At 38.1% G+C, this 12,550-nt stretch overlaps 3 protein-coding genes and 1 non-coding gene across 4 annotated transcripts; 2 read left to right on the plus strand and 2 right to left on the minus strand.

Moving 5' to 3' along the window:
• The first annotated feature begins 696 nt into the window (after positions 1-696).
• Positions 697-6,086, plus strand: Tudor-SN (staphylococcal nuclease domain-containing protein 1). The gene is made up of 9 exons (XM_011155731.3): positions 697-1,065; positions 1,535-1,656; positions 1,910-2,052; positions 2,125-2,619; positions 2,742-3,222; positions 3,322-3,952; positions 4,044-4,493; positions 4,563-4,769; positions 4,900-6,086. Exons 1-9 carry the CDS (start codon positions 1,015-1,017, stop codon positions 5,005-5,007), a joined length of 2,688 nt encoding a protein of 895 aa, XP_011154033.1. The 5' UTR covers positions 697-1,014; the 3' UTR covers positions 5,008-6,086.
• Positions 6,087-6,811: 725 nt separating this feature from the next.
• On the minus strand, positions 6,812-8,207 carry LOC105191939 (methylosome protein 50). The gene is made up of 5 exons (XM_011155730.3): positions 8,061-8,207; positions 7,658-7,997; positions 7,424-7,596; positions 7,143-7,332; positions 6,812-7,051 (listed from the first exon to the last, which is right to left on the minus strand). Exons 1-5 carry the CDS (start codon positions 8,179-8,181, stop codon positions 6,853-6,855), a joined length of 1,023 nt encoding a protein of 340 aa, XP_011154032.1. The 5' UTR covers positions 8,182-8,207; the 3' UTR covers positions 6,812-6,852.
• A 728-nt stretch (positions 8,208-8,935) lies between these two features.
• On the minus strand, positions 8,936-10,960 carry beg (malonyl-CoA-acyl carrier protein transacylase beg). The gene is made up of 4 exons (XM_011155729.3): positions 10,784-10,960; positions 10,565-10,659; positions 9,675-10,491; positions 8,936-9,506 (listed from the first exon to the last, which is right to left on the minus strand). The coding sequence occupies exons 3-4, from the start codon at positions 10,487-10,489 to the stop codon at positions 9,065-9,067; spliced, it is 1,257 nt and encodes a 418-aa protein (XP_011154031.1). The 5' UTR covers positions 10,490-10,491; positions 10,565-10,659; positions 10,784-10,960; the 3' UTR covers positions 8,936-9,064.
• An 813-nt stretch (positions 10,961-11,773) lies between these two features.
• TRNAS-GCU (transfer RNA serine (anticodon GCU)) lies at positions 11,774-11,855 on the plus strand. The gene has a single exon. It is a non-coding gene; the product is annotated as a tRNA-Ser (tRNA).
• Positions 11,856-12,550: the final 695 nt, after the last annotated feature.

Here is a 12,550-nt window from a genome sequence, read left to right on the forward strand (position 1 = left end):
CACTAATTGCATTTTAACGCGTAAAATCATTTTCGTAATTACCTCGATGTACCTTTCGAATGAAAAGGATGAGAATCAGAAAAATGTAGTTGGAACGAGCATTACATGCAAATCTATTCACTGCAGTTATATTCACTGGACTTTATGCAGTTCATTTTTTCTTCCTTAAAATACCTTAATTGGTAAAGTTGTTGGACGGACTATCTAATTTTTCGCTACAACTGACCATCAAAAAAAAGAAAAATAATACGTAGCTTCGCTGTTACGAAGACTACAAAGTTCAAAACCAACGATCACGAAGGCTAACAGGCTACTTCATACAATTTACTACTTTCGTTCTTTTTAAAGCCATATAAACCTATTGCAATTTAAGTACAGGATACGCAGCTGAGAGAACAGATTGCGGCTGCTGCTTTTGCTTACATTTCTACACTTCTTGGTCTCGTACGAAACTAATGTAAATTTGCATCTCAATGGAGAGGCAACATAAATGTGTATGACAAAGGGCGAAATAATATTCCGATACATTCGAAGAAATACAACAACGTAAAAAAGACGCGCGGATCTTTGACACCCTCCGCACTTCGTTTTTGTACATCCCTTCTTGTGCGCGCGTCACCAGGCCGAAACCGGAGCGCATAGAGTGCGACACCGTGGCGCGCGGCGTCGTGTCGCGTGTTGCCACATCACCACCAAATCAAACGAATTTCGGACGATGTTCTCTGTGTAGATCGCGCTCGTGCCGGCCACTCCACCGATACGTGGAAAGCGTGCGTGCGTGCGGTGCCTCTCTCCCGTCGTGTACCGCATACGACCAACATGTCAACTTACTCCTGAGTTTCGTCACGCGATTGATATACGCACCACGAGGAATTTCTAATTCAACCGACTCCAAGCGCGGACACAAACGGACCCGCGGACGCGCGTAGATCGTAGTACAACGGGCGCGCGCATAAACGTAACCGCGAATCATCCGTTTGCTGATTCACGAACGAGTCTCGTGCCACGAGCACCATGAACGCACCTCAGGCACCAGTGAAATTGAGAAATGGAGTGGTGAAACAGGTAAGCACCTGGCGCCGTGTGAATTACGGCAAAAATTGCGCGACTCGGTCGCAGAACGCACGCTTTATCGGCGTTTACCGTGGGCGCCGTTTAATTAACACCGTGTGTCGATTCGATGTTGACTTCTTGTTGCTCACCCAGCTGGCAGGGAGCAGGCTGGAGAACATATGGTTAGAAACTGCGATATCGTCACTGCGACGATCCACCGTGTGTTCGCGAAACGTTGCGCTGCACTTTCATTAGGTCGACGAAAATATAGATATTTTTCGCGATTTTATCTGTAGCTAATCTCGTATTTGCAGTATCCATTCATTGATTACTTTTTGAACTCTCTAGAACTTGGCGGAAAGTTGTATGAAAAGTATCAGTGATTGCGTAATAAATATCTTGATTTAAGGTAGCGCATGGCATTGGATATTGTTAAATACGCTATATGATCCTTACATGATGCAACATTCTTATTTTAAAGGTGACATCTGGAGACACTGTTGTCATTCGCGGACAGCCCATGGGAGGTCCTCCACCTGAGATAACAGTCACTTTATGCAATATCACTGCTCCAAAATTGGAACGTTGGAAAGGAAACGATAGGTATGCGTAAGCGCAATATTTAAGTACTGTGAAAAGCATAAATTCTATGTTAATTCTATGTTATTATATCATATATTTTGTTAAATTATAATATTGTTATGTCGTAATACACAATATGTCACTTACAAACTTCTTTTTTTATTATTTAAAAAGTTTCAATATCTACAAAGGGAATGTCCATCTAGCTTTGTAAATAATTCACAGTTGTGTTAAAATATATTCAATATGAAATAATTTATATGTATACCTGCAGTACTGATGAGACCAAAGATGAACCGTACGCATGGGAAGCCAGAGAATTTTTACGCAGAAAACTCATTGGACAAGATGTCACTTTCGCCATCGAGAAATCTGTTAACACAGCTAGGACATACGGCACTGTGTGGCTGGGAAAAGGTACTTGTCGCTCGTCAAGAAATTTCCCACTGAATATACTTTACATACTTAACATTTATCGTTATCTTGCAGATAGAAATGGTGAGAACGTGATTGAGACTTTAGTGTCTGAAGGTTTGGTAACGGTAAAAAAAGACAACCGTAATCCCACTGCAGAGCAGACTCGGTTAATCGAATTGGAGAATATGGCAAAAGCTGCGAAAAAAGGGAAGTGGACCGATTCACCAGCTTCTGAACACATAAGGGACATTAAGTGGACTGTTGACGATCCTCGAAAATTGGTTGAAAAGTTTGGCAAGAAACCGATTAAAGCTGTAATCGAGTTTGTCTTCGATGGTTCTACCGTCAAGGCTTTCCTCTTACCTGATTTTTATAACATAACACTCATGATCTCGGGTGTTCGCTGCCCAGGCTGGCCAAATGGACGCCGTGAGAATTCCGTTGGCGATCCTTATGCGGACGAAGCGAGATATTTTGTGGAATCACGACTCTTGCACAGGGACGTCGAGATAGTGCTGGAGTCGGTCAACAATAACAACTTTATCGGCAGCATTATTCATCCCAAGGGTAAGTCGATATCATCAAATAAGTCTGATAGTTGAATATTATTGTTTATTGAGTGACACATCACATGTTTGAAATTTATATCGAGTGCATTGCACATGAGTAAATTTTATTTCTCATGTCAGGAAACATCGCCGAGATCCTGCTGAGTGAAGGTTTCGCCAAATGTCAAGATTGGTCAATTAGCAATAGCAGGTCCGGCGCTGAGAAACTGTACCTGGCTGAAAAAGCCGCGAAGGAGGCGCGTTTGCGCCTGTGGAAAGACTACAAACCGTCCGGCCCGCAGGTCGAATTCACCGGCACTGTCGTCGAGATCATCAACGCAGACGCGCTCATTATCCGAACGCATAATGGAGAAAACAAGAAGGTATTTCTGAGTAGTATTCGGCCGCCCTCTCGCGAAAAGAAGAACACCGAGGACAGCAACAATACTGCTCGGCCAAAGGACTTCAGACCTCTCTACGATATACCGTGGATGTTAGAAGCGCGAGAGTTCTTGCGCGAGAAATTCATCAGGAAGAACGTGAAAGTAGTGGTCGATTATACACAGCCGGCCAGGGACAATTTCCCGGAGAAACTATGCTGCACGGTCACTTGCGGTAAAACGTAAGTATCCTAATCTCTCCGCGAAGTCTTCTATTTTCCGACGACTTACGCCACTAATCGATAAAACTCAATCTTCATTCTATTTTCACGTCGACGCAGAAACATCGCGGAGGCGTTAGTCGCACGGGGTCTCGCGCGAGTAATCAAGTACAGGCAGAACGACGATCAGCGCTCTTCTCATTACAATCTTCTGCAAGTAGCCGAGAGCAAAGCGGAGAAATCGCAACATGGGCTGCACGCGAAGAAGGACATTCCGGTTCACAGAATAGTGGATTTGTCGAACGATCCGTCGAAGGCAAAGGCGTTCTTGACTTCTCTCAAGCGTGCACAAGGAATCAGAGCCGTTGTAGAATTTGTAACCAGCGGCTCGCGTCTGAAGCTCTTCCTCCCGAAGGAGGACTATGTTATCACATTCGTGCTGGCTGGAATAAGGACTCCGCGTTGTCAGAGAACATTGCCCGGCGGCGGAGTAGTGAAAGCCGACGAGTACGGCGAGAAAGCTCTGGCCTTCACCAAGGAGCACTGCTTCCAACGAGACGTAGAGATCAAGATCGAGAATACGGAGACGAAATTGAGCGGTTTCATCGGCTGGTTGACGGTAAACGACGTCAACATGTCCGTCGCTCTGGTCGAGGAAGGTCTCGCCGAGGTGGTAAATTTCCCAGACTCTGGCGAACTCACGAGGACCCTCAAAGCCGCGGAGGAACGTGCGAAAACGAAGATGCTCAATGTAAGTAACATATAATACAAACGCTACCTTTTTCAATCAAGCAGCGCGCGTTACTTGGCGTTAATTTGCAACGCGTAACTTCGTGTTACAGATCTGGAAGAACCGCGTGGAGGCGCCAGTGGAGAGCGACAAGATCTTGGACGAGAAAGAAGGGCAGGAGCGTAAGATCGACTATCAGAAGGTTGTGATCTCCGAAGTTACCGACGATCTTCACTTCTACGCCCAGAGCGTCGATCAAGGAACCATGCTGGAGAACTTGATGGTGCAGCTGCGCCAAGAACTAGCGACCAATCCGCCACTTCCTGGCGCTTACAAGCCGACCAGAGGTGATCTGGCCGTCGCGAAATTCACGGGCGACGATCAGTGGTATCGCGTAAAGACGGAGAAGGTCTCCGGCACCAATGTTAGCGTATTCTATATCGATTACGGTAACAGGGAAACCGTCCATGTTACGCGGGTCGCAGATCTGCCCGCGCGCTTCGCCACCGACAAGCCGTACGCCCACGAATACGCGCTCGCGTGCGTGACACTTCCGAGCGACGTAAGTAATAACAATCCTTACACTGCCTGAGACATCCATAATTCACGTAACACATAATTATCCTTGCAGACCGACGACAAGAGGGCGGCAGTGGAGGCGTTCAAGGAAGACGTACTGGACAAAATTCTACTCTTGAACGTGGAATACAAATTGAGTAATAATGTAACTGCTGTTACGCTGGCACACGTCAGCACAAACTACGATATCGGGAAAGGATTGATTTCTGATGGATTTGTGCATGTTCAAAAGCATCGGGATAGGAGGCTCACGAAATTAGTCAGTATTTTATTTCATCGTTTATTATTATCACAATAAACTTAACTATCTATGAGCAGCGATCTACCGATAAGATATATATCATTTATGTTGCCGCAGTCGTACATACGTGCGCGTAATTCATTTGCAGATTGAGGAATACAAGAAGGCGGAAGAGGACGCGAAGCATAATCATCGTAACATCTGGATGTACGGAGACGTACGACCGGAGGACGACGAGAAGGAGTTCGGATTGTAATTGAATTAAGTGCTCAAACATGGGATTAAGCATAATCGGTAACTGAAGAAGGATGAGACATGTGTTAAAAACAACAAAATAACATAAGAATTATTACGAATAATCTGCTACATAGGTGATTAAGAATGATGAATGTCGATCCGGGAGCTACATGTTGCATTAGTCGTAATGCAATGATATACTTCAGTATATAAAGAGAATTGTACATAACAATTTTAATAATTTCTGTAATACAATGAACAAAAAGCATACACGCGAAGCAGTACTCGAAATGAGAACTACGCGAATGTGGATATAGCATGTGTTCTCATCGACATGAGCATTCGTTATTACTTGGTGCCACAAATGTAAATTGTTTGGTAACCCGACATTTCCGAACGATACGAAGCTCTCAATGTGCAATTCAATGTGTCAATCATGTTAGATATATCAATTCTTTGCTTTCCCTATATATTGGATAAACAACAATCAATGTTAGTCATGCGTGCTCCTTTCCAAGTTTTTATATAGATGATGATAGCTGTAGGATTTTTGTAATTCGCGAATTTAATCAGAGGCACTGGTAGTTAAACGGAAATAGGGAGAACGTTCATATCAAGCAGAATATCGGGATATTTTCAATCAAAGTTACATTGGCACAGTGTCATCCGGTAAAAAGGTTCCATCCCTAAATGGCGTATGTGTGCGCGTGTGCGAATACAGCATAATACAATATAGCATAATACAATACAGCATAATACAATACAGCATAATACAATGGGGATATCAGTAGTGCAAAGGAAGATGCTGTACAATTATATGCCGTCTTTTTTTGTGACTCTACCATCTTTTCCGATAACTTTCACGTTATACATGGTATGTTATATTCATAAACAAGTTTGATATTAATGTACTTACAAGAAATTATTTATGCAGTTATCCTACAGATCAGCCTTACAGATTACAGCACTATTATAAAATTTAAATGTTCAGGATTTATTTGCGATGTAGATAAGTGTTATGTATCATGTGAAGTAACTCGCAATTGTTATGCGATACAAGAAAGCAAAGGACGTGGTAACGTTACGACGCAAAGTACATAAAAATCTACATTATTCTGTACGCTAGTACAAAGAATCAGTCTGTACACTCGTTTCACTATACATATAGATCCAATATATTATAATTAAATATAATTTTAATGAACGATTTTCTTATCGTATGCTGTATCAAAAATCGTTTTCTTCGAACGTTTTGCAATCGTAAGCTTTTATCTGTTACTTGATTGACATTATATCACAACTCATTGACACAATTTACTGAAGTAATTTTGTAAGTAAAGTATCTGGTAAACCTATAATTGCATTATCCTATTGGATAATCGATACATAATATGTGTACACATATTGTAGGATCAAAAAAAGAAAATAAAGAAAGACTTGTTTTAATTACTTACATAAATGTTACACGATTATTCTTTCGAAAATTCACAAAAGTTCTGGTGGCTCCTCAAGTGATTTTCTTATGTTATCGTTGTACAATATTATTACAATAACAACACTTTATATCTCTTAAAGTATGTCTTTTGTAATAAAAAAGCATTAATTACCATAAACGTAGTTTAATGATATTCCTAAGAATGATAGGTTCTTCTCAAATAAATGCAAAAGAAAGTCGCAAAAATCTTAAATATATTAAAAAAATGATTACTGAGGTATCAGATTTTGAAATTAATCAAAATTTATACTAAACTTATTGATATAATTTGTTTTAAATTCATTAAAAAAATATAACTATTTCATTATAGTCAAGTCATAGAATCAAGTAATTTTAATCAATATATCACTTTAATATTATTAACTCGGATTATCTATCACTGCTAAGTGGTACCACACGTTTAATTACATTATCATCCCAACCACATGAGAATAAATTATCTTTATACCATGCCAGTCCTCGTACATAGTCAGTGTGCTGATTATCCTCTATGATCAAATTCATATCATCAGTGACATCTAATACTTTCACACATGTGCTATCAAAGCAACAAGCTAGCTGTTCTTTCCTAGAAAGCAAAAAATATATATTGTTACAAATGTTATGATATTAAGTATTATTTTCAAATTGAATAGTTTACTTAATAAATGAAGCTATACCTCATTGGATCTGGATTAAATAATACTTTCCACAAGCCACTGTTGTGTAAAAAAGGCTCAAATAATGGCTCATTCGGTTGTCTAACATCCATTAAAGCAATTGTACCATCATCTCCACCTACAGCAACAAACTGGTCCATAGTAGGGTTCCAAGATACCGAATAATATTTTCCCTTCCTATCAAGGATGCCTAAAAATCAGAAAATGTAGTGTATCTGGAGCAAACTTTAGAAATTGTAGTAGACAAAAAAAACTTATAAGTTAAATCTGCTGATACATACAAAGTCCTGGTTTAGATTGTCTAATGTCCCAAATTAATGTATCACCAGAAAAAGAAGTAGATGCAAATACATAATTACACATAGGTTTTACATCTGTAGCAGTGACATTATCCGTGTGTGCAAAAGTATATGTTTGTGTCGCAATAAAACTATCCACATCCCAGATCCTAATACTGCAACAAATATAACATATTGTTTTTATGACGAAATTATAACACTTTGAAAATAACTTACCAGCAATCTAAGCCACCTGTGATTATACTCTTTTTATCAGAAAATGCAGATACTGTATAAACACTATCATCGTGGTGACAAGCATAATTCAAAGATTGAAACTCTGGTGTCTCAAATTCATTTGTGGATTGAGCTATCTTAAAAATTTCTATGGCACCCCTATCCCCTACGATTACAAATTTATCTTCTGCTAGAAAAACAGCATCTCCACAGCCATCATATGTGTCTTTTGTTATAGTAGCATTTTTACTACCGAAGTCTGTAATATCATTGTAATACTTGATAGAACCTGACCATGTCATACTGCTCATGTTAATAGTACCGACAAGAGCTTTGTATTCTGTAACAAAAATAATATGTAGATGAGTACAAAAGTACAAAAATTATAATTTCTACATCTTACCATAGTCTATCAGCAGAAATTGCGGATAACTTTTAAAATTAGGCGACGTTAGCAATGCTTCTTTAAACATTTTTCTAGAAATATCCACTAAATTATCCAAATCGTTCAAATCTTCGATCATAATTTCTTATTACACCGCGATGTGTATATACATATATATATTATATATATATGTATATATTGTTTTTAAACCGTAAAGATGAAAAACGAGATTCAAGAGTGTCTACAGTAGCCAAGAGTAAATTCCAAATTGACTTTAGTGACCTCTTGCGACAAGAACTTCGTGCTTATACATAACGCTTAAGGAAATTAACCAATCAGAGCTTACACAATATCTGCAGAACGAGAAGAAATGGAAACGGGTTCTCTGATTGGTTGATCCCCTAATACGTTATATAAAAGTCAGGTCTAAATGTATCGCTCACGCGAACATAAGGACAGCAAAGTTGGATTATGTCGGTTAAACAGATTTATCTTTTTTCGAAGAACTTTTAAGGCTCGTCTACATTAGCTGTAAGAATAAGGCTGTAAGGTTGCAAGACACGAGATGAAATATTTTCATTCGCTGACAGCTTACGTTACAGCCTTACAGCCTTATTCTTACAGCTATTGTAGACGAGCCTTAAAACCAATACACACTGTAAAGGCTCGTCTACAATAGCTGTAAGAGTAAGGCTGTAAGGCTGTAACGTAAGCTGTCAGCGAATGAAAATATTTCATTTCGTGTCTTGCAACCTTACAGCCTTACTCTTACAGCTAATGTAGACGAGCCTTAATAAGTTAAATTGAAAGAAAATATATCTTTCTACATTGTAATTTATTGCACTGGCTCAAGTTCTTCAAAAAAGAAAAAACAGACAATCTTACTCTTGATATAAATTCAATTGTCTTTATTTCGCACATGCTAAATATAACAATAAAATTCATCGCATATATACAAAATTATGCTATTATCAAATGTAACGCTTTTTTTCTGTATCGTCGAAAGATATACACATGGAAGATCAGACGGCTATGCATTGCTCATGTGCCTTCGTGTTAATCAGTTTTAAAATCGTTTTCATTCTTCCTCCTGAACCTACATCGAACGTTCGTGGATAGGCCATTCCTGCAGGTCTGTTGTACATGCATTGAATAGTCTGCTCCCATTTAACGGGTGAGACTATTTGTTTTGGTAAATACTTCCTAATTAATCGTATATTGCCATACATATGTCCTTTGTAATTTGAATAAACTTGACACCGAGGCTCATCTATTTCCAACGTGTTGAACATTTTGCAAAAGGACTTGAGCGCAGGTTCCATCAGTTTCGTGTGGAATGCTCCCGACACTGGCAACTTGGTCAAATTTATCAGCCCATACTTTTTTGCATTCTTTTCTATATATTCGAGAGTTTCCTTATGTCCAGCCAATATCTTTGACTGAGTATACAAATAAATTGCCACCCTATAAAAGAGAAATTAGTTTCTTGAATGAAATAACTAATAATACTGAAATAACTAATTTAAAAATATATCAATTATACAAAAATCAAATTTCAAACAGGTAAATTTTACAAAATATATATTCTTGCATAATAGGAATGATTTAAAGAAATATATGCAAAGTACTCACTGACAAATTGGATTGTCTACACCTATGTCCCGTGCCCACTTTATCGCATCCCTGCAAGCCTCGTGTACTTTAGCTTCTGGAGTACAAAAAACTGACATCATTCCTTGAGGTGTTTTATGAGATGCATACTCCATAGCGGTACCTCTAACAGACACCAACCTGATACCATCCTCAAAGGATAATACACCTGAGAAGATTAAGGAAGTCAATTCTCCTACACTGTAGCCAGCAACAGCTTTGCAAGTCTCAAATACTCGGGGTCTCTCTTCACGCAGTTGCTCTAGTGCAGCTAATGAGGCCACTACTGTAGCTGGCTGATTGAAACGAGTCTCATCCAGCTTCTTTTGGGGACCTTTCAGACATAAGTCCAGCAGATTGTAGTTGAGAATCTCATTGGCTATGTAAAATAATTCTTTTGCTTGTGGAAAGTGCAGATACTTATTCACCAAGCCAACTTTGAGGGTACCCTGTCCAGGAAAAAGTATGACGCAAGTATCCAATGGATCGATACTTGGTTTCACAAGATTTCCATCCTCAACAGAAGGTGGAACACCAGCAGGATAAGGACTTGTTGACCAGTTCTTATCTTTGGCATCACTATAAGTGGCGGATTCTTTTAATAGGCGAGCAACATTCTCTTCACCCGTGGGTGTCGTCTCGAAATCATTCGCAAAAGATTCGTTCTGTGATTCGTTTGTGTTCGGTGGACCATCGCCGTCCTTTGTAGTGGTAGAATCAGAGAACTTGTTTGTACGGCACCAGGTTAACAAACGAGTCAGATATATCGTTTTACTCGATAATGTTCGTTGAATCATTACTGTTGACGAGAATATGCGTTAGAATTATATGTATCTTCACCGACAAATTTTACGTTATTTTTTTGTACTTACTTTTGTTAAAAGTATACTACTACTTTGTATTTACTACAATGATCGTTGACATACAGAATTTTCTTTTGTTTCACAGATGTCTGTCTTGTTTGGAGCTGAGAAGCATATTTTCTTTTATTATTCTTTTTTGTTCTACTTTTCTAATTTAATTTGTGTAGAAACTTTAACGAATAATCGTCGACGCTAATTCAAACAAATAATGGAGGTTAAAGTTGTTACCGTGTATTCTGCACGTTCTCGTCATAAAGTATGTAGACGGTGTAGTTACACATCGTTTTAGGATTCGATAGTTGACAAAATGCAATATTCGAGATATCGTTAGATCTATAAGCGTGAAATTAGATGAAAAAAACAGTCTTTTGTTGGCCTTTGAGGCTGTTGGATGTAGTTTTCTTCACTGCGAAACAACGCTTAATTTTTGTCTATTGTGACTACATACGCATAATTTCTGTTCTTCGTACCACATTTCATTCTTATTTTTTCTTTTCTATTATCTCAATTTATCGTAAAATGGCGTTTGAGAATTCGCCTTAATAGGCGCCGTTAGCCAATATTGAAGGAAAATGAAAAAAAATGCAACTGTAAACACTTTGTATCTAGTATTATAACAATCGCAATATGAAGAATTACAGTTGTCTTCTCCGGAGAGATATACGTTTCCTTCGTATGTAGTTTCTTTTGAAACGCAATGAAATGATAAACTACTTTTTTTTCTAAAGATTATTTCATAAGGAATTAATGATTTCTCGGCTTTTTGTTATTTGTGAACTTATCAGATTTGTAGCAATGGCAATTGATGCTAAATAACATTATGCGAAAACTAACGCGTCTTTGAGGTGTCTAATTTGTTCAAAATTGGCACAATATTGACGATATGTTTGACTTTGCAACATGTTTGTGCCAACTGTACGATAACGAATTCGGAGAACAGAATACATTGAGTAAAGAAATATTTACAAACTTAGAGATGATTTTGCATAATGTAGAAGTATGTTGCCGTGATAAATTTATACTGCACTTGTTAATGATAGAAACGATAATATTTTAAAAGAATAGGTATACATATTTTTTATTCACTGTATTTTTTGTTAGTTATATACTTTTTTTATTAGTTATATATAGCCAGATAAGAATTACATATAAATGATTTTGTTTACAAAAGACGAAGTAGTTACTTATAACTGACATTTTGAACGCAGCTTTACACGTGACGAGGTGGCCGAGTGGTTAAGGCGTTGGACTGCTAATCCAATGTGCTCTGCACGCGTGGGTTCGAATCCCATCCTCGTCGGCTTTTATTTTTCTTTTCTTTTTTTACTTCAGAATTAATTTTCATTTCGCATATCACGGAATTGCACTAATGACAATTTTTATTTGTAATTATTTGTAATTTGTATTATTTGTAATATTTGTAAAATTTTTATACACGTGTGTAAATATAATATTGTATGAATATTGTTCAACTTCAATTGCTTAATTGATTGCGTTTATCGTTATTTTATACTAAATACTTACACATATATACAGGCCGTTAAGAAACTATTGAAGATAATTTCACTGGCAAATCAATGCATGATAATATTACTAAATCGTCGGGCATAACTCTGAAAGCCGAAGTTTATGCATGGTAAATTATTTACAATCTCCGATTAAGAACATAATCAATTATTCGCATTCGTGGATTATTATTTAGCTGTCTAGGTTATTATTTTCTTGTATGAAATAAGTATAAATTAGGAAGAACGGATAGAGATTTATAAAGGTATGATTATTTGTTAAATAATAACAAACTTCCGACACAATAATGACAATTTTACTTGTCCCCACTTACATGGCATTAGTTGCTGTATTTTTCAGAAATATTTTACCGCCGATGTTGGCCTCGTGGAATACGTGCAACACAGTCAGAATGTTGAACCGACTCGTGCGACGTACACGCCATTATTTGAGTGTTTGTAAAAATTGCGAAGGTAGACCGCCCGACAC

This window comes from Harpegnathos saltator, unplaced genomic scaffold (assembly GCF_003227715.2).
Source record: "Harpegnathos saltator strain DR-91 unplaced genomic scaffold, Hsal_v8.6 scaffold71, whole genome shotgun sequence".
Taxonomy (NCBI): Eukaryota; Metazoa; Arthropoda; class Insecta; order Hymenoptera; family Formicidae; genus Harpegnathos; species Harpegnathos saltator.